Consider the following 22,752-nt stretch of genomic DNA (forward strand, 5'->3'; position numbering starts at 1 on the left):
CTGTGAGGTATAACACAGCGCCACTTGACATGAGTGTCTGCAGAGAGATGTAAAGTATGTGCAGAGTATCCTGAAGAATAGCCTCAAAGAGTAACTGCAAAGAAGGAATAAATGATCCTTAAGGTGTCTTACTGCACCACTTGGTGCCTCTCAGATACCTTAGGTACCTTACTCTTTTGTTGGGGTTTTTTTATTTGAAGTTTTTTATGATTTTGCTTTCTGCACTTTTTGTCTGAGTAAGTTACTTGCTCTGAATGACTTTGAATCCCAGATTGTTTCTTCTGTGTGATGCAATATAATATTACAAATTATTGTATTATATATTGTAAAATAGTAGCTATCATAGGCCAGGTTGGATGGGGCTCTGAACGACCTGGTCGAGTGTCAGGTGTCCCTGCCCATGGCAGGGTGGGGTTGGAACTAGAGGATCTGTAAGGTCCCTTCCAACCCAAGCCTTTCTGTGGTTTGATGATTATATCAAACATCAAAAGGATCATATCAAAATGAAGAATTTTATTTTTCTGTAACAGAAAAATGGGAATCATAACATTTTGCTATTAATGACAGCAATATATCTTTTTTAAACCATTATGAGTTAGCCTCATAATTAATATAATGTAATATGAATAGTTGATAAAGTCATATTTTATAGGGCAAAATAAAAATTAAGATGCCATAATATATATAAAACATAGTAATTATTAATGGAAATTGAGTTTTTTGTGGCATTTGCGTAACTTATGAAGTCAGGCAGTGTGTGTGATACAGCTTTGCTTTTACAATTTAGTATAGTGTAACTGTTTCTCTCTCATGAGACTCTGAATAAAATGAAAATGTATACCCTGTCTGTATGTTGGGGCCATTCCTTTTTGAACTGAAGCAGTGTAATTATTGATTAAAGTCTATTGCATCTCCTAGTTCAAGAAAAAAATGTATTAATTAATTACATTGTAAGTGGCTTTCCCTATTTTATTTTGATTATGTAAGATGCAGGCAGACATTTACTAAAGTGTCCAATTTTTTTTTCTATTCCCATGTAACAGCAATGTTTTCAAACATAGTCCAGTAAAGCAGAAATAATGTATGCTGTCCAGGAGTTACATTGTGAAATACAAATAGAGAAAGAAAAACACACACATTTCTTTACATGAAGTTCTGCAAATTAAATTCAAATTTATATTTTTTTCTTTTTCTAAGACCAATGGTTATTTAATATATACTTAAAACTTGTCTGCTGTATGACAGTGTTGAGTGCTTTTCTCCTGTGACCTGTTTTCTACAGTGACTGTCCTTGACCAAATCAGAAAATGAATTTTATTTCTCTAGTGCAAAAGGTAATTGGATTTTTCTTTATGGAATGCATCCCTTTAATGACTGTCTCTGCTTTAGCCAATTTAGCTGCAACTGACCTGACATTGATCTGGTGATATGACTTTAAAAAAATGCCAGAGTTGGGAGATGAAAGACCAGCTATTTGGTATCAGAAAAACATTGCCTGCCTCATCTTGCCATTTTCCTCAGAAAATATCTCCATCTCGAGTGTCATTCTTATGAAACATGCTCCTTTGGTAATTGGTCATAGAGCTGCAAATTGCATCCTTCTCCCAAATATAATAATTTTCCAGAAAGCATCTGGAGAAACTATTTTGAAACTTGAATAAAGCCTCTTGAAATAGCTGCTCTTCTTTGCAAATATTCATTACTAGGTAGACTATTCCTAAGAGGACAAAAAAGTGTTACTAAATGAATTGAATTAAATCTTTACAGAAGTCTTGTTCAGCATTAAATATTTATTGAAATATTTATTTAGATAATTGGGATCTTATTAAAAAATATTATAGCTTGCTGATCAGAGAAAATATTTATCCACATTAAACAGTTATTAAAGGTGGTATTTTAGGATATTATCTGTTCTTTGTTAAGGTTAGGTTTAAAGGAATAATAAAAATTCTAGAATATACATTTCTATTCATTTAACATAGTCATTATCCTTTCAACCTAGCCTAGGCTAATACACTGAAGTCTTTTAACCCCAAATGGACTTGAAGCCAAAATTTAGCAGTTGAATCTATTTTTAATTTACTCATTGGCCACATGTTCTCTTTGATAAACACTCTTAATGCCATTGATTGAAAGTAGTAGCTTACACTCTGTATGACAAACTGGATTTTAAAGCATCTGTGAAATTTTGTCTTCAGTTTGAAATTATTTCTTTCTGGAATCTTAAGATTTATTTTCATTTTGATCACAACACAGTAATTTCCCACTCTGTACTGATAACGGTGATGTGGAATTTGGTTTACTTATCTGCATTTTGAAGCAGGTGGTCACCCCCATTTCCTTTATCTGATCAATTATTTCTAAAATCTTTATAAATGGATAGGCTTTCCACTCTGCATCTTTTGCACAATAGAATTTATGATTCTATTGGGATGTAACTTCTGGTGCTTTTTAGTACAGTTAATTTGAAGTAAATGGATATGAAAACACAGCTTCCCAAAGAAGCAGGTGCCTGAGGGGTATTCACCTCCCTCAGTGAGCTGAAAGTCATTTTTAATACTTCCATAAAAGAAAGTACTACCAGCCAGAAGTACTGCATACATATGAGTATCTGGACAGAGAAACAGATGGTCTCTTTAGACAGGAATTATGAAAATGAGAATAAATATTTCATACTTTTAAAAATTTTTGCAAGTTTTAAGGGTTTTTTTTTCTGTTGCCAGTCCCAAGTATGCTTTTTTTACTGATAGCAGGAACTGAGAGGACATTATAAATGTTATGAGTGCTTAATGCACAGGCTTCCACTCCCTAGCTGCAGTTCTGATCTCAAGAGTGGAAATTCTGCTGATGCTGCTCTCAGGGAAGTGCTTCTCCTCTCCCAGATTGGGCCAGAAAGCTTCACAGCCACAGGGGAATGTAGCTCACCTCCTGTAGGTTCCTGTAACTTTCAGATTGGTTCCTCTTATCTTCTTACCTTTGGATCTCTACAGGTTTCATTGTTTCTCAAGGAGTTGCATGCACTTCTAGAGGCAGAATATGTAGCCCAATATTCATTCTCTTGATTGCAAATAACACTGGACACACTATTAGTCTACTGTCTGTTGAGCTGTGCCACACGTAAATAAAAATGTTCCTAAAGTCCTTGCTAGTACTGCCTTATGTAGCATGAGTGTAACTGTCTGCTATTTCTTCTTTCTCTGTAGGTCACAGATATGATGCTTCAGGATAAACCCTACCCAGACTGGGGAAAGTCTGCCAGAGCTTTCTGGAAGAAGGGAAACATTAGGATCATTTTATTCTGGTAGGAAAATAGTAAAATCAAATTACTGTAAACAAATCTTTTATGGAGCATTGAAAAACATGTCTTCTATGACTGTGTGTGGCAGAAAGAGATATGGTTGAAAAAAAGGGTAAATCTGATCTAAATAAAAATTGCAAAAATGGTATATGAGTGAGGAATTCCTAGTCAAAAGAGTTGGTATAGAAATATAATTTTTAAATTTATTTATAAAGTTTCTTTTATTCTATTTTGGTGCTTTATAATTGAGTTGTGAAATTTTTGCTATATGTGATAGTATTTGGGTGTTCCACTGTTAATTCCTTGTTATAAAGTAGATATTTGGATTTCTTTTTGTGACCATGAAATTAATTATAGAAATTCTTTGAATTACCACATGAATAGGATTAAAAACGTCACATCAGTCTCAGATAATGAAGAAAAATATTAAAAAGCAACGCAGAAAGCTGTGAGGGTTAAGAGTTTATTTCACCTTAAATGTAGCCTCTTCCAGATAAATTCCAGACAAATGTAGCTGTTGAAACAGAACACAAATTATGACAGGAAAAATGGAAGATGGAGAATATATATATATTCTAAGAAGCAGTCTGAAGACCTTACAGCTGAAGATATAAGAAATAGCAAAGATTTTTTCAATTATATCAGAACCAGAAAAACTCATGAAAGTGCCATCAGACCTACTGTTTTTAAAAGAACAGATTTCAAAAGAACTCTTACAAAGAAGCTGAAAGATTTATTTGTATGGAGTCTCCTACAGAAAATGCAATTAGCTATCCTGCACTTTAAAAAAGTAAAAATAAGCTATTTTATTAAGTTGAGGCAATAAAGAAAATAGTAAGAGAAATTTGAAAGGAAAGTGGAATCAGATGGCTGATTGGCTACACACAAAGCTTATAAGAAACTGAAGGGGTTGAGCTGATGCAAATTTTATTAGCACTTAATTGCCTATTGAAAAATTGAATATTAAAATTTGGATATTGTTTTGCTTTTTCTGCCTTTTTTTCCAGCAAACTAGTAATATCCTACTGGCCTGTAACTCTGAGTTCAGTTTTAGCTAAATAGATTGAATATATGAGTATATATTATAGACCATTATATATCAATAATGGAATTAGGAGCAAAACTTTAGATCAATTTCTGCTAAAGGAAGCCAGGAAATCTTTGCTGAAAGAAAACCTTCTCAGATCTGTCAGAACTGTATGCACATGTCATCCAAGTAATGGTTGAAGGAGAAATGCTTGGTATAATTTATTTGGACTTTCCCAAGGGTTTTGACAAAGTTCTTTACTGAGTGCAATTAAGAAAACTAGTAAGACTAAGTGTGCTAACATTTAGAAATCATCTCAGCAATGTGCAGTGAAAGTTATGAATAAGATAATAATTTTCTGCTACATTGATAAGGCTGAGGAGTTATGCTATTTAATGTTTGAAGCAGTATTCATTATTTATATACATCATAAATATTAGTGACGCGACAGAATTTAAAGATTAAGTTAATAACATGAAAAATGCATGAAAGAGTGATCTTAGAAAACTAGGTGAAAAAAATAATGTGACTGAATACTTGAGTTATAGAAGAGGGTGAGGGGATTCAAGCAGCTCCTTGTCATCATTGCAGAATGTGCAAAGGAAGATTCTGTCTCTGTGCAGGGATGGGCAAAAAGGTAAAGCAGATGTATCAAAATAATTCACAGACAGGTGCCAAGTGGGCAGCCAATGATCACAATGTCTTCTGAGCAAAAAGCTCAGTCTAAAACATCATTGATTTTTTTCACCCTTGACTGAAGGAAAGCTTTGTCTGAAAGACTGAAAAGGAGATTAGTTAAGATTTAAGAAAAAAACTTAATTACATGAAAAGACTGGAAAAATGGGAAAAAAGGATTAAAGGCAAGGTGACATGATAGTTTTCAAATTTATATGCCAGACTGGGAGACCAATAAAACCGTATTAAAATTACTTAAATATTATTGCAAGCAATTTTCTTCTACTCTGAAATGTTAAAAATCTTTATTTTATTTCTAAAAATAGTCAGAGACAAATCCTACCAAAAGTTCAATATAGAGATAAGTTAAAAAAAAAAGGTTTTCATCCAAGAACCTCATACAAAAGGGTATGCTCAAAACCTAAAGGGTGACATAGATGCTTTTATTTTTAGCTTTAAGCAGTGAAATAAAATTGCCTGGATGATAGTTTATATTCTGTAGACATTATTTATATAGTGCAAATTAGACATCAGTAAAAGTAAATTTTTTGTTTTCTCCTCCAGGTAGGAAAAATAAAGGAGTGATAATATTAAGCATGGTAACATGGGGTTTTTGTATTTACTTTATTGTTGCTTAAGCAATGTGATGTGTATAGCCTCATTTTTGAAATGTCCTAAATGAAGCATCCTCAACAGTGTGTCCTGCACAGATACTGGTAGGTCAAAATCCATTTATTCAGGACATTTTCTAGTAGCACAGCTGCTTAGTAGAGCTACTGCAACACTGTGAACTGTATTTTTATTATTCCTAGTATAGATATATGATACACAGTCTAAAGTGGTCGATGATATGAAAACCTTAGATACAAACTTGACTTGTTTTTCTGCTAGTGTCTTTTTTATTTTTGTGTTTACTTTGCAAAATTAGAAAACTTCTGTAAATGTACCAAAGATGGATGGATTGTAAAGGTGGTTAATGCACCATCCATTTATTTATGATAGTTAATTTGTGACTGCTTTGTTTCTCATTTGTAAATGTTTTAAGTTCTCCAATGCAACTAATTCACAAAGGTTTTGATTTATCTTATCATCTCCTGTTCTAAATCATTCTCTGGAAGCATTGTCAGCAACTGCTTGTTGGTTGCTCCTGAGGATTCTGGCTGACTTCTGAATTTCTTCACAATGTAATTCTTCCACAAATAGCTCATCTAGCTAAAGAATGATCAGTTGCTATTTGCCTTTGTGTAGTCCATCACTAAGGAGTTCTTTGAAGTGCCTTCAACTTTTTTGGAAGTCAGAGAGAGGTTGTCTTTTTTTTTTTTTTTTTTTTCATAAAGGTCTCCATCTTGGTCATTTCCAGCTCTGCTCATGGCTAATGGCAGCATTCTGAGACAGCTCTGTGTAATGCTGTTATATTGCTAAATGATGCAATGCAAATACAAACACACTTTCTCGTGGATTTAAGAAAGTGTGTTGTCAAGAGGACTTCTAGGTCTCAATGAAGCATCTTGAACTCTGATGGAATTACTTTGAAGTGCAGACTTGCTTGTGGGTCACAAAAGAAAGATACACACAAGGAGTTAAATATCTGCACCACCTGCAGTCAGATGAATCTCTCTACAGACCACTGTCTCCAGTACTCTGTCATCATCATCACCATAATTGCAAAATTATAAGCATGACTTGAAACAGGCTGATTTTTTGATATGTTGATAACTTGGCTGATTCAGGAGAGACAAATTATATATGGCAAGAGAGGGCTGGCATTTGAAAGAAGCAAAAAGAAGTTTGTTGAATAAAGTAAAGTCAATAAAAGATCTTGGACAAGACTGATGACAAGTCAACAGCTAGTGGTAAGATAAATAAAAAAGACAATATAGCACCATACTTTTTGTTTTATATTAGATGAAGCAGGGACAGAAGTAGACTTTGAGAGGACTGATTGTTTTGTAAATATTTTTTTTATTTTTCTCCAACCATTTAATAGGTCCAGCCTACACGAAAGGTGTGCCCTACACCTCTGCCCAGGAGTGGGCTCTCCCCAGCAGTGCAACTGGTGATGCTGTCAGAGGCAGCCAGAGCCACGCCCCAGTGTGTGCCAAGGCTGTACAGCCACTGCCCATGCTAGCACACAGCTCTCTGCCACCAGGCCTGGGCTTACCTCTGCCTGCTGTGTGCCTGAAATCACTGTCTCCTCCTTACAGTGTCTGCTGCAGTCACCTGCCACATCCTGGGGACAACTGACTGTAATAGCTGGAATTAAATCACAAGGACGTCTCTGGGCTGTGTGCACAGTTTGCTCACTAGAGGCAAGACCTGAATTGTCTTTTGACAAACTGCTCCAATGTTAATTGCCCTCAAAATTTTCCTAGCATAGTAAGGAGGGTTTATAATGAGCAAAGAATAAAGAATGTGAACTTTTAGCCAAAAAACAGACCACAGTCAAAAAGAAACCAGTTTATGGGAATAGAGGAAAAGAGCTGCTGAGGTCTGTGTAAGCAGGTAACAGAAAATTGATATTCAAAGGTAGATTATCAAAATTGGGGATTGTAGAGGTAACAGTGGATTGTACAGCTGAATCTTGATTGCAGACAGGGTGATGGAACAATATACACAAACTGAAATTTTGAATATGCAAGTTCCAGGCTGGAATCCATTTCTGTGGTGTCCCTGGCTAGATATTCACTGTATGTGTACACAATGATCAGTCTTTATTGGTGCAATAAAGACAATTGTCCTTTGACACAGGATTCTTGTCTAAAATAATGCAAAACAGATACCAACAGGGAAAAGAAATAAAGTAATACAGATAATTGTAAATTTTTGATTCCCTATGTTTGCTATTTGATTTTGCAAACTAAATATTCTTGTATTAGTATGTATTTTCATAAGCTCCCACTAGCTTTCTTTAATAAAAAAATACAGCTATACATGCTCAGAAATGTGTGTTAGGAATTTTAGGTATTTTAATTTAACAAATCAAGCTAGCAATATAGGTTTAGAAGCTTTTGTTAAAAATAATTTTGCAGAATTGCTACAGAGTTCTAATTTATGTACATATGTTCATACTGGATTTTGTCAAACATAGCTTAGGTTAGTATTATTAACTGGACAATATTTTGTACTCTGGACTAGAGAGAGCTTCCTTATGAGATACACATCACCTACAAAGAAATAAAAGCAGTTTCTATAAGAGATTTTCTATTATGCACCTATTTGAACATTTAGTTTGATAAATTATATTTCCATATTCTATGTTTTCACAATCAGGATGATAAGTTTCTACTGGAAAAGTATGTTCTTTTCACATACATGAATGTTCTAAAGATGGCTTCTAAACACATTCATTCTTCTCACAATAGACTTAATTGAGAAAAACTAACTACACATTATAGCTCAGTCAATATAAGTTCTGTACTAACTGAAACAAAACAAACCTTTCATTAAGCTTGAGTAAAACTTTTTGGGATACGTTCCCACAAATAAAACTGCATGAAACAATGACATAATTGTATCTATGATATATGTGCATTTGGATACACATACAATATTCTCTCCCTGGTTAGAAGGTTTTTAAGTTTATCTATTAATTGTTTCATATTTAAGTAGTTTATCTTGGTATAAGGTACTGACTACTGAACAGAAACCTGGAATCGTCCAAAAGGTAAGGCAGATTTCCTGGTAAATAGCAAAAATAGTATAAAAGAATATACAAATGTTTTCCAATATTTTTGCTCACAGTAAATCTTATACTATAACCCAAGTGAATAATACCAGTTTGGATAAGCAAGACAATACATAAGTTTCTTATGGTTTCCTTTTTGTCTCAATACAAAAATTTCAGTAAGGTCCTCCATAGATGATTTATATTGAGTGATCTGACTACTAATCTTGTCTGGCATTGTTAAATATATTCTGTCAGGATAAAACTGTCCATGAATAGTGATTGTTACATTTAGTCTGGCCATCAAGTTGTATGATTATAATTTCTCAAGAAATGACTAAAAGATTTTTGAAAGCATTTATTTAATTCTGGGTATTATTGTTAAGCTATGCTGTGAAATGACAATTTTTTAGCATGAAAAAATGTTGAAAATAATTCATCATAATACATTATGGTGAGCTTTCTTTCATGCAAATGAGAGTTGTTTAAGATTTCTGCCTATTTTTAGTTTTCATTATTTATTATCTTGAATATTTGAAAACAGTGAAAAAATACAAAAATACTGTATTATCAGAAATATCTGCAGGAAAGTTTTTATTCATATCTGTGTTTGGTCCTGTAAAAATTCTCTGGTTCATGTCCCGAGGAAAACTTTTCCACTGGGATAACCAAGTGCTTTTCCAGTTCTAGTATGGAAAAAACTCACCAGAATGGTGGAGGCTTGGAAACCACATGAGCCAGATACATTTTTGGACCTTGTTCTCAGATACCAGCCCTCCTCAGTGCATGAAAACTATTGTGTCAGCAATTCAGGGCTCTCCTGCCAACCTGCTCTCCTCAGCAGGGCGCTGCTGTCAGCTGGAAGTGTCACTCAGTCCACAGAGGAACGTGTCTGCCCTTGCCCTTCCCTTCTTCCCTTCCTCCAGCACAGCAATAGCCCAAAAGTGCTGCAGTGTTTGCAAAAGGAAAGGGCTGGAAGTGTCACTCAGTCCCTGCAGAGCATGTCTGCCCTTCCCCTCTTCCCTTCTTCCCTTCTTCCCTTCCTCCAGCACATCAATAGCCCAAAATGCTGCAGTGTTTGCCAAAGGAAAGGGTAAGGATGACCTGGGGCCCTAGCTCAGCTGTGGGGAGGGTGGCTTCCCACATTGCATTTGCTGATCCAACATTGTGGTCTGTCTCAACCTTTCCCTGGCTTTCCTGGGAGCATCTCAGGGACTGCAGTCGCTGCTCAGGCTCCCATGTGGCCGCATGGAGCGTGTTCTGCACAGACTGCTAATGCACTGCACGAGGGGTGGGTGCTTTGCATGACATTATTTATGTATGAGCACAGAAAAGGTATGCATGTGGGAGAGCATGCAGGTGGAAGTCTCCCATCTGTCTCAGCTACCAAGAAAGAAATCTGTGGCTTGCCTGTGCCAGTCTCTGTTTGGAAAGGCTGTGTCATGCATTTTCCCACACCCTAGTTGTGATGGGAAGAATAGTGAGGCAAATTACTCTTCATCTCACTTTTCTTCTCAAGGCAAAGCATTTGAGAGAGATATAATTAAGTTTAGGGAGATCTGAACTCTGAGATTTAAAAAAAAAAAAACAAAAAAAACAACTTTAAAACCAAAGCAACAAACAAAAAGTGTGAGATCTCTTTAGCTTGAAGATTAAGTTGTTTATTTGTCTCATTCAAGTTACATAAAGCAGTCTCATCCTATTTTTTTCTAATGGAGACTCCTACAAATCAAGCAAAAACATATGTGGCTTCTTATCTGTATTGGCACGAATAAGAGCAGGAGGCAGAGGAGGAGAGTGAGTATAGTGTGGCAGCTTTCCTCTTGCATGAAGTAGACGACACGTGCCCATCTACATCCACACACTCAACCAGACACTTGAGAGGGCAGCAAAGGGGAGGAAGGGAGCTCCTATCACCCCTGCACTTACACCATTTCCCCGATAAGTGCTAATGTGGAAACATTTCATGTCCTGGGGTTTAAAAAAAAACATTCACCGACCAATGTGGCTGCAAGATAATTATACTGAAGAGAGAAAAGCATGATCCATTAGCTGCAGTGGGATTTTGGACTGGGCCCACAGACATAAATTTCACCTTTAATTTGGGTTTAAATTATCTGAACCACTTTAGTACATATTTATTTTATACCATATCTTTTCAGTTCCTCATCCTGTTTAAGTTTTTTGAGTTATATTTGGTAGATACTTGCAATTCAGTAGTTGATAGCCTGCTAGAAAAAACCCTGTTTTTATTCCTACATAATTGCTAGATTCCTAAGTATAGTCTTCGTAATTGGATGGATATGGCGGTTCATGTTCACCTCTTTCTAAAAGTACATTTCATTCCATCTCCATTACTGAGAAAGAGGTATATCATGAACAATTACTAAAAGTATTTCATCCAGTGTGTCACTTTAATAAAACTTCTTAAAGTGCAGTGTCTCCAATATTTCAGTAATAACAGTACTGCCAAATGACAATAGTTTCATAAAATCACATCCTATGCCAAAACCTGAAAAGCTCTAATTCTTTGATAAAAATTTTCCTTGTGAAATTCCAAAAAGTTATTTTCTCTGATGAGCAGTTGCAGTTCTTCAACCATAGTTGGAGCAAGATCTTTTCTAGCACCTTCTCTCCACTTTCTGCAGAATTCTTGCTGAGTAGGAAACACCTCTTCCCCCACTCAGGCACTGGAAGATTTTCCATAAGAGCAGAATCAGTGATGTGGTTGTCATTATATCATTGCCCACTTTCTGCTTGAGCTCGTTACCTTTCTTCCTTTGTTTGTTATTAGAAATTTTTTTCTATCTTTAGCATTTACAGCTAGCCTAGGCCTTATGCTTGGTTCACCCCAAAATCAGGATGAGTGTAGCTGTCATGTAATACATATTACGTGATCACATAGTCAGAAAAAAGTGCTAAAGAGAAAGAAATATATAATATAAAAATAGAAATATGTAGTCAGATAATTGAGATAGCCACTCCAAGATAGAAGTTCCAAGTATTGCAATATCAGCATGCATATTGTGGACTATTATTCTTACAACAGAAGGAAACATTTCAGACTATCAATGTAGAAATTCAGTCTTGCATCCTTGCTGCAGTGTGCAGAAGCCTGGCAAAATCATAGCCCAAAATGTGGTCAGTTCAACTGAAACTCATTTCTTTGGGAAAGCTGTAAAGAATCCATCACACCAAAGACCTGGTACATACAGAAGCTGCAGCGTCAGCCCGTGGTGTTGTGCAAGATGTGAACTCTGAAAGCCCACAAAGTTCAATGGAGATCAGAAAGTGAGTGTTTCAGCTGCTCACGCTCATAGCCAGAGTTCATAGACTTTGTCATGGCTGGATGCCAAAAATCAATACAGTTTTCTAAAATAAATGTGATGATTAAAGTAATGAAATTATTTGCCTTCCTGGAATGCTGGAGTATTTTTAAAAAATTGTATTTCTCCCTAATGGCATGTTTAAATTTGTACCTTAGAATTTGCTGATATACTTAGCTTAAATTCTGACTCATCTTTCTCCTAGAATGGTAGAACTGGCATAGGTTGGAAGGGAATTTAAAGATTATCTCTTTCCAGCCCCTCTGCCAATGCCTTGCACTACACCAGGTTTCTAAAAGCCCCATTCAAACTGGCCTTGAACACTTCCAAGGATGGGGCATCCACAACTGCTCTGGACAACCTGTTCCAGTGCCTCATCACTCTTACAGGAAAGGATTTCTTCCCTATATGTAATCTAAACCTGCCCTCTTTCAGTTTAAAGCATTCCTCCTAGTCCTATCACCACATGCCCTTGTGCAAAGTCCCTCTCCACCTCTCTTGTAGCCCCCTTTAGGTTCTGGAAGGCTGCAGTAAGTCTCCCTGGAGCCTTCTCTTCCCTGTTTTGAACAACCCAGCCTCTCTCAGCCTGTCTTCATAGGAGAGGCGCTCCAACCCTCTGATCACCTTTTTGTTCCTCCTTTGGACACTCCCCAACATGTCCATGTCCTTCTTTTGGGGGGGTCTCAGAGTTGGATGCAGCATTTCAGGTAGGGTCATGAGAGTGGAGTAGAGGGGCAGAATCTCCTCCCTTACCCTGCCACCCATGCCACTTTTGCTGAAGCTCAGGGCACGTTTGGCTTTCTGGGCTGCAAGTGCCCATTGCCAGGCCACATTAAGCTTCTTGTCCATCAACACCTTCAAGTCTTTCTCCCCAGGGCTCCTCTGCCAAGGGGAGAAAGTAATCCAGTACATTCTCTGCCCATCCTGTACTTGTGCTTGGGATTAAGCTGACCCAGGTGCAGGGGCTTGCACTTGGCTTTGTGGAACTTCACGAGTTTGCACAGACCCACCCCTTAATCCTGTGAAGGTCCCCTTCCCTCCAGCATGTTGAATCTACCACACAGTTTGGTGTTTGCAACCTTGCTGAGGTGCACTTGATGCTGCTGTCCAAGTCACCAACAGAGATGTGACACAGTGCCCGCCCCACTTCCAACCCCTGGGATCATAACACATCACAAGTGACTGATCACAACTCTTTGAGTGTCATCCAGCCAATTCCTTATCCACCCACTGGTCCATCCATCAAATCCACATCTCTCCAATTTGAAGGAAGGCTGTCACGCAGTGCAATGTTAAATGCTTTGCACAATTCCAGGTAGATGATGCCAGTTGCTCTTTCCTTATCCACCAATGCTGTAATGCCATCATAGTAGACCACTGAAACTGTCAGGCACCAATCTTCCCTTAATGAAGAAAAATCAGTGTTCCTGTATTTTCTGTAAAAACTGAGTATTTACACATTATCATGTTCAATGTTGTTTGGCTTTCAGATCCATCTGAAGAAACAATTCTGAAACTGATTGCCCAGTGAAGGTCAGCTTAGAAACTCTATTTTTAAGACCTGTGGATTTCATTTATAACTGAACACACTAGCACAGTGAAACTGTTCCACCAATATCAATGGGATTTTTTAACAGTGGGAACTGAAATCAGTCTGCCTGGGGACACTTTGGATGAGATTATTAATCTGCAGTTTTCAGAAGGATATGGCATTGAGTATCTGATTTAAAAAGTTTTACTACTCTTGATTTCCTGATAGTTCTTCATGATGCGACTTCTGCTGTGTTTTGGGCATCAATTTTTCAAATACAATTAGTGAAACTCTCCACCATATCCACCTGTTTTCTGATGCAAACAGGCTAACAGCCACAGATTTATAATGGTTCCAGTGAAATCACATCTTGAGATTCAAAGTGCTGCACATGACCAGAATGTGGTTGTAAATTCTAACCTGAGATGCTTTAAAAGAAGGAAAAAATACCTTGGTATATTCAAATTCAATTATTTATGCCTGAGAAAAGAATTATAGTACTCTGTCTTTTGTAAAGACTGGACTTAAAGTTGGAGCAAGAAGTTACTACTTGAGTGCTGCCAACTTCATCCTGTATCCCATTCTGTCCCCATTCAGATTCTTACACTCCATTACCACTTTCAGAATGAACCCCTTTCAATACAAAAGCGAACTTAATTAAAACTATCTTTTTAGGATATGCTTAAAACAGTTATAAATATGAATGTATATAAACTTATTTAGTCCATGTATAAAACCTCAATTTAGATGTAAGGAGCCTTTTTTTTTGTTTCTTACTTGCTTTTCTACTTTGAAAAAATTGGTATGGCTGTAAAATGAAATGCATCTGCTGACAGCTATCTTAATCAAGGCATGCAAATTCATATCTTTTTTAGGCTAGGTACCATAATGGGAATATTGTGGCTATATTTTTATTTCAGATAATTGCATGTTGTCTGACTGCAATTGTGACTGTGGAAAAAGCAAGGCCTAAAACAAAGCATAGATTAAATTTTCAATGAAATCACAACAAAAGGTTGTTAACAAAAGGTGCCCTGCAGGGCTCTTGGTTTCATTATGTACGTTTTGATACTTTAGCATCTTTGCTAGATTTTTCTTCTTTTAACACAAAAAATCATGCTAGCAGTTAAGCCCTTACAAAACTAGCTGCCAGTTAAATTTCAGACGATGCATATTTCAGCATGTTTTGTCTAGCAGGAAGTTATCCTGATGAACAGAGTGATTTTGTGATATTGACTAATCAAAGAGCTTCAGTAAACAATACTTTTAATACAATACTTGACATTTTCCATCTTTTCAGATTCTTTATGTACTGAAATGATTGATCTACTCCTTCAGTCAAAACCACCTTGACTCCAGTTTACTGCTGTTTGCTTTGTATTACTGATTGTGTTGGTGCATTGGTCAGCACAGTGCTGCTTCTCATGCAGACAAAGAGTAAATATTTCTGGATTTCAGTGGAAAGGGCATCAGCCCTTGTTTGTGATGGCCAAGGGGTAAAGCAAAGCCAGTGAAAACAATTGGAAAACAACTTATTCAGCCTTGAGAAAGGTTCATATTTTTTAAAGCTTTGTTTCTTGCTTTTTTGCTGTTGTACTCTTATTTGCTGCTTCCCCATTTCTTTTTTATACATCCTACCAGATTCTGCTAGTTTTGCTGCAGAAAAATTTTAATTTCATTTCATTTCTTAAAGACCATCTTACAATTGAGAAGGTAAAGGGCAAGGGCCAGGAAATTATCAAATTATTACATTAAAATGAAGGACGTTTTCATTTCACTTTTGTGACTTACTATGGCAGTTTTAATTTATTCAATGCTATGCTTAAGATAATAAAAAAGTAAGTAATTTCTTATTTTAAAAATACTAGATACAGCTTTGTCCCAGTTCTGAACAAACCTCTTTGAGAGTGTGCACTTTTGTTAGCTCCAGTGCAAGCTCCTTTTTCATTCATGATACTTTTCATTTAGATGGCTTAGTTTGAATTTTGTTTTAAAGCACCTCTTCTATGAAGTCAGGCTGAGAGAGCTGGAGTTGTTCAGCTTGAAGATGAAAGAGTTCCAGGGAGACCTTATCACAGCTTTGCAATGACTAAAGGGGCTGACAAGAAAGATGGAGAGGGACTTTTTACAAGATAGGATGAGGAGCAATGGCTTTAAATGAGAAGAGGATAGGTTTAGACCAGATGTAAGGGAGAAATTCTTTCTGTGATGGTGGTGGAGCACCAGAGAACAGAGAACATGTCCCAGAGAACATGTGGATGTCTTAGCCCTGGAAGTGTTCAAGGCCAGATTTGACAATGCTTTGAGCAACCTGATATAGTGAAAGGTGCTGGCAGGGGAGTTGGAAAAAGATGATCTTTAAATTCCCTTTTAACCCAAACCATTTTGCTTCTGTGATCCCTACTATAAAATAAAACAATAATTTTATAACTTTTAGAAAATTAGTTTTGTATAAACAAACACCTGTGACCATGGTTTAAAAACAAACTGCTATTATAAATGCTCTTACAGGGGACCTCCATTGTGCCAGCATTGCACAGGCCAGAAGTGAACTCTGGCCCAGGGAGGTTACTGTCTGGAATTCTAATTTTAAAAAGAAACGTGGCACAGAAATGTGCTAAATCCCTCGTCTATAAACATATATTTGCTGCTCACAGAAGTGGTGTGCCAGTAAAAAAATGGACCAGAACACATGCTCAGCTTCCAGTTATTTGCATGCTTTGACCTGACCTCATCTATTGAAATATTCAAGGCCAGTTGGCATAGCACGGGAAGCATAGGTCTTGGGAAGGAAATAGAGTGATGCATGTTTTCAATGACAGTAAACAAGCTGGAAATATCTTATTTGACTTTTAAATTATATACTGAGTTGAGAGATGGAATTTAAGTGGGGCACAATCAGTTTTAAATTGAATAGATTTGATCTGGAGGGTCTGGAGCAAGAAAGCACTGGCAATGTAATTTTTAATGCATTATTTCTCAGGATGTAACTTCTCTCAAAGACGGGTCCAGATTTCTTGTCTAAGCTTCTCTTTAGTATTCTGTCACATGAATTCTAACATACTCATGTTTGTAAAAATTATAAATAAAATATAATATGAGTACTAGTGCTTCCCAAGTATACTTTCAATATCTGATACAGGCTTGACCAAGCTGCATGAGCATACCTCTATTATAAGGCATTTTTTTCTTTCAAAATGTGACACAACTGATATTTTAATGTCTTAAATGCTAAGGATTTAAGACTCTCTGTAGCTTTCAGGTTGATTATAGAATAATTTAGATTGGAAAGGACCTTCAAGTCCATCTGTTAACCCAGCACTACCATGTTCACCACTAAACCTTGTCCTTAAGTGCCACATCTACATGTCTTTTAAATACCTCCAAGCACTTCCCTGTGCAGCTGGTTCCAATGCTTGAGAACACTTTCAGTGGGGAAACTTATCCTAATAGCCAATCTAAACCTCTCCTGGCACAATTTGACATTCTTTCATCTTATGTCACTTGTTGCTGGTTACAAGAGACTGAGCCCACCTGTCCTCAGCCTCCTGTTAGCAGTTGTAGAGGACAGTAAGGTCTCCCCTGAAGAAGGTTTCCTTTTCTCCAAGCTGAACAACCACAGCTCCCTCAGCCATTCCATAGACTTGTGATATGGACTTGCACTCCAGACCCTTCATAGGTTTTATTGTCCTTCTTTGAATATGCATACTCCAGCACCTCAAGGTTAATCCAGAATCAGGGCAGTACTTGTGGAGATCTTGAGGATTGCTTCCTCAGGGTGGCTTACTTGAAATTTTAGCTGATATACTGTAATTATGTTTAATAATTTGAACAGGAAAAGTTTTGGTTCATAGTAGAATAATTTGCAGGGTACAACATTATCTTAGTTTTAATTAAGGTGTTTTAAAAGCATTCAACTTTTCCTCTTTTGTGTATCTGAACTGATAAAATTATCTGAATCCTAAAGTTTTATTTTTATGGAATGTAAAAAATTTATACTTTCTCCCAAAGCAAATTAATTTAAAAGGTGCAAGCACAGACAAAAGCATCTGGTAGGTGATAATTGTATTTCAAAGAATGATTGTTTTATGTTTCAGAAAGGTGGGACTTAGAATTAAGCTTCTGTATTAAGTGTTGTTTAGCAAAGTTTGTCAACCTATTGTATGATTTCCAACTCTTCCTACCTGAAACATTTCTGTGAAACCACATACTGATGTCTTCAGTTTAGAGCACCTCTTTCTTCTTGTGCCACAAGATCTTTCAGTGACTACAATATATGTTGGTGGGTTTCAAAAAGCATACACTGTCTCTTAATCGATACACAACCTCAATTAGTGTTCAGGTCAGTAAGTGGGAAGACATTTATAGAATCAATCATTTTGGGTTAAGGAGTACACATACTGCAAGTGTACTAATGGAATGGAAATAATGCCTGGAACATCTCCAGAACAGTCACAGTCTCAATGGAGCAATTAAATATGTATGAAGAATGTTTGCAGTGAAGTTCAAACACATCAGCCTGAGGCTTATTTTTTGGTTTAATTTATTCTCTGCCTTTCTGTGTACTGCTGCTTGATGATTCTAAAACACTTCTGCATACTGCCTCCTGCATCATCTATGTATACACTGACTGACAGATACAATGACAGTTGCTATTTTTAATCACTATCTCAGGAACACGGAGTAGACTCTACAGTAGAAAAGTGCAAGGTTAGTTTTGAGGTTAACAGTTTTTATTCATTAATGAATTCGACATAATTCACAGTATGGAAAATAGTCTTCAGATTTAATTCAGGCAGTGTTTGAATATTTAGCAAAACTTCTTAGTCTGAATCTGTTGGTGTGATTAGAGTATTTCATTATATGCCTTGTATTCCATACCTTCATATTGGTGCTTCTTTCCTTCATGAAAGAGATGCTTGTCCTGCAGTTAGAGACTGATTTTTTTATATCATTGTGAATGCCAGCACTCCTTAAAAAGTTAGTGGCTCTGTTTCCTGGTAATTGTTGTTCTTTGCAAAATGTGTAAAAGGACGTGCTATATTCAGCATTCTTTGCTGTTTTCAGCCATAAATAAACTATCTGGGGCTTTGTAAAGCATGTTTGTTTCCTTTGATGGGTCGGGGTTCTATGATTTGTGAGTGATCAGAGAGCACAAGTGTATTAGCTGGTTCATCTGTTACCAATTCATGCGCTATGAGTGAGTGCCATTGTCATGTAACCAAGCTTAGAGCTATTGGCAAAGCAACTGAGCAAAGAGAGCCTTTTAAAAGGATTACTGGTAATGTAATTACTTGTGCAAGATGTATGGATATCTCCTGGATGAAAACACCAGCATCTTCATATGTTCTTTAAGCAATACCATTAGTGGAATGAGAGCTTGTGTTCCAGTAATGGCATACTCTGCTCATGGATAATGGCACAGTGAAGCAAAGGCATTTGTGTGAAGTAAACACTGAACTAAAGCCAAATATGTGGTTTTGTTTCTTTATATAGTTTTGAAGCTGTTATTGAAGCAAAATTTACTTTCTAGCAATGCTAGCATTACTTTATTAAATGCAATGTGGTTTTGAGGCCTCAGAACTTCCAGCAGATTTTCTTTAGGTCTAGAGGAAAATCTTTTTATATCTATAGTCAGTCTGTAACTGCTAATAATATCAATAATTTTGATGAAAGAAATATGCTGTTATTATCACCCATATTACCAGAGATATCAGCAGTATGTCATATAATTTAATTTTATAAAGAAGCAGAATTTGTTTAGGACCTTCAATTCATGCGTAGAATAAAGCAATCTTGGTGAAGTTGCAAATTTAGGAAAATCTTTGTGCTTCTGAACAGTTGTTGTCCATGGCTTTTGATATTGACTTTAACCATCAAGGTGATTGACTTTTTTTAGTGAATAGGTACATTCACATGTGTTTAAACAAGCACCTGACCTTTGTCTTTTGAAAATCAATGACAAAAGCCCAGTAGTTGTCAGTGAAACTTTAATCCTCCTTTAGATACTGATAGATTTTTTTTTTCCAGTTAGGTGTAGGGGATGTTTTCCCTTGAAGTGTTTAATAAGCTCCATGGCATCCATAAAAATAAATTATTCAAGCATACAATAATACCTGTCCTGTTTGATTTCTTTAGTCTTAAACCCTTTTCTCAACTTTGATAGTACTTCCCTCTTAGAACTTCTATGCTTTTTTCTTCACAGTGTTGGTTCTTATTATTCCATAAGCAAAATTCTGATGCTTAGTGTGTGTTTTGTTTTTTGGAGTTTTGTTTTTTTTTGTTTCCACCTAATCTGGCTCCTTTTCACATTCATTTATTGAGTTTTTTCTTACAGACCTAATTTCTGATTTTGAGTAATAACAATATTCTTAACATGTATATTTTTATGATTCTTATATAAGAAACCTGATTGGGTTATTGTTTGTGATATGTGGGGAAATAATCTGACTTTGTCAGTGCCAGAAGTTGCAGACTTACCTTGTGTAATACAACATTCTAAACTTTAATGTGCCTTGTGACAGCAGGTTTTGCCTCTCAATGGAAGAACAGACTAATAAAGAAAGCTGACACTGGTATCTAGGTGCATGCAGTCGGAAAGTGATGCATAGGAAAAATGCTTTACCCTTCTGGGAAATTCAGTCATAGCCAAAATATTCATACCTTACCCATCTGAATTTACTAGCCTATAATATTATTTTAAGCATTGAAATATATTAAAAATTATCTTGAATTTGACCTACATATTTGTGGAGCTCGCAGTAATCGAGATAATCAGACCATTTAAATATAATTCTCTGGCTGTGGATTTAGAAGCCTAGCTTCAGTCACAAACTAAAGTTTTATCATAAAGTCTTCCAATGGACCTTCTGAAAATTTTAACTATCCATCCATCTTGTCAAGCCATCTTATTATACTCATTTTTTGTGTTTTTTGATCAGTTTGGAAATTGAAACAGGTTAAAAAAGATTAGGAGGGAGGAATCACTACTTTGTAATGCCATTATTTATTTTATCTCCTCACTTTTATAATTTTTGTTTTTAAGATCATTCATGCTATGTGAATATCTGCAGTGATATGACTTTCTGTGATTGAGGTAATTCCTAGTACATGGACAAAACCAGAACTCCTTGAACCGAGAGGAAGAATTCAGCTATCGTGTCTCTCCCTGCATGAGCAGAAAGAGGAAAAAAGATATTATAATCCTATTTTGCCATCTAAGGTCTGGGCTTTGGATTATTTCAGGAACCTTTTGGCCTTTTGACACAGCTGTGCTCATTAGGACACTGGCAATTAGGGCTCAGTTTTATCATTTTCTTTGCAATATGAACAGACCGAATGAGCATTAATAACACTCTAATTGGCAGCAGGTGTGACTATGTTCTGAAAAAATCCAAAATTAAAGAAGCATTTTAATTTGCTACCTAATATTAACTTTTTCAATATAAGTGAAAGGAAACTAAACAATCACTAGCAGGCCTTGGGTTGCAAAAAGAATGGGCTTTAAAAAATCACTGCAAAGTGTAATAATGTAAGTAGAAAGCTGTTGGAGGTGTTTTTAAACAATTCCTTTCTAAAGAGCACCTAGGTCAGATCTATTTGGAATGAAATCGATGGCAAGGTCCAAGGTGTCAACACAGCAGGCACACACACCACTAGCATAGTATGTTAAGCAGGAGCTAAGATTTTAATCAGCTTTCACAGGTTTTAAAATACTGGTTTGTTCCATACTTTTTGGCTTTGTGAGCTATTCTGTTATCATCTTTCTGAAAGAGTTTTGAGGACACTTTTCCACATGGTCAGTCCAGCTGGGTAGTCTTAATTCTTCAAACTGAATTATGAAAACTTATTTTTTGGTTTGTTGGTAGTTTTTTGTTTGTTTGTTTGTTTGTTTGTTTGTTTTTTCCTTTAGAGAGAGGTGATCTATACACTCTCTTTGAATTATGCCTTGTAACCAGAACCCTTCATATATTCACTTATTCCCATTCAAGTAAAGCAATAGAGCTTTGCTAGTGTCATTCATTACACATATCCCATCCTTTAAACAAATTTCATGCAAATGTAATTACAGAAATCTAAATAGAATTAAATATGTGTTTTCCCAGCATTTAGATTTATGCAAATTCAAGGAAAGTTTAAGTTGATTGACAGAGAAATTGGTAACAGCATTAGTGTCTAGAAGCATTGTTAAAATTTGTTCTAGCAGGATATTCTCAAGATCTTGTGGGCTATATTCTGAATTAAGTTAAGGGCATCTTGCTTAGCAGGCAGGTAGCTTCAGAGAAGACGTTGTGGCATTCTGCAATTACTGTTTGTAATTGCAACTGGTTGTCACCCCAGTCCTGTATAACCCATATCTGAAGCCACCTTTAAATGCAGAATGAAATGCCTATATAAACAATCATTGGTTATAGCATTTATGAACACTTTTCAAACTAAAAAAAAATCCAGAATGTAAAGTCTATTCCTCCCCAAATAAATATCAGAATACTCTTCCTGTGCACTGAAAACCTGCTTTAACTTAGTGAAGGTGGCCTCTGCTTCAGATGAAATAGATTTTTTTTTTAGTAGGCATTGATGGGGTTATCAACTCAGAAATGTCTGTGATAGATTACCAGTAATGGATGGAAAGGCCCAGGGATGATTGTAAGTCACATTCATCTTTCACGACCTCTTAGGTAGAGATGATAGTTATTTTCAGGGCTCCCAAGAAGAACATAAAACCAAAAATCTCATTGAAGAACTGGTCAAATTAATTTAATATCAACTCTGTACAATGACTGGATGACCTAGGAGAAAACTGAAGATGATAATAACCAAGTTAATCCAAATGACTAAACGAAGCTTTCTGAGATGCTCTATCTAGTCCCCAAAGCTGTCTTCCCTCTTAGAACCTTTGTGAAATGGATGCAGTTACTTGCAATACAAAAGTCTAAAAATGTGGCTGATTCTAATCTTTCCAGTGGTTGATCAAAGAAGCCCATTTATTTCAAATTCTGATTTGTTTCAAAGTCTCATCAACAAGACAAAGGTTCCCTGTTTAAAGAGAAAGTGAGATGCTGCAAAATATAGCCCTTCCAAAAGTATTCCTCTAGCTTCTCACTGTAGGTGCTTGCTGGAGATTGATTGAGCAATCATATACATATTGGGGTGGCAGCTTGTAGGCATTTATGCTTGTCAAACACACATGTTGAAGTATTTACCAGGAAAAAAAGGATCATAGAGCTGTAA

General features: G+C 36.2%; 1 protein-coding gene across 3 annotated transcripts in view; it reads left to right on the top strand.

The window, feature by feature from the left end:
- TMEM117 (transmembrane protein 117) overlaps positions 1-22,752 on the top strand; it is a 180,977-nt gene that overhangs the window by 109,897 nt on the left and 48,328 nt on the right. For all 3 annotated transcript variants that reach the window (XM_036401269.2, XM_036401268.2, XM_036401267.2), the window contains exon 5: positions 3,204-3,301. In XM_036401269.2, coding sequence (XP_036257162.1) covers positions 3,204-3,301 — 98 coding nt within the window. The remainder of the gene's footprint in view (positions 1-3,203; positions 3,302-22,752) is intronic.

The sequence above is a fragment of the Molothrus ater genome, chromosome 5 (assembly GCF_012460135.2).
Source record: "Molothrus ater isolate BHLD 08-10-18 breed brown headed cowbird chromosome 5, BPBGC_Mater_1.1, whole genome shotgun sequence".
Classification (NCBI taxonomy): Eukaryota; Metazoa; Chordata; class Aves; order Passeriformes; family Icteridae; genus Molothrus; species Molothrus ater.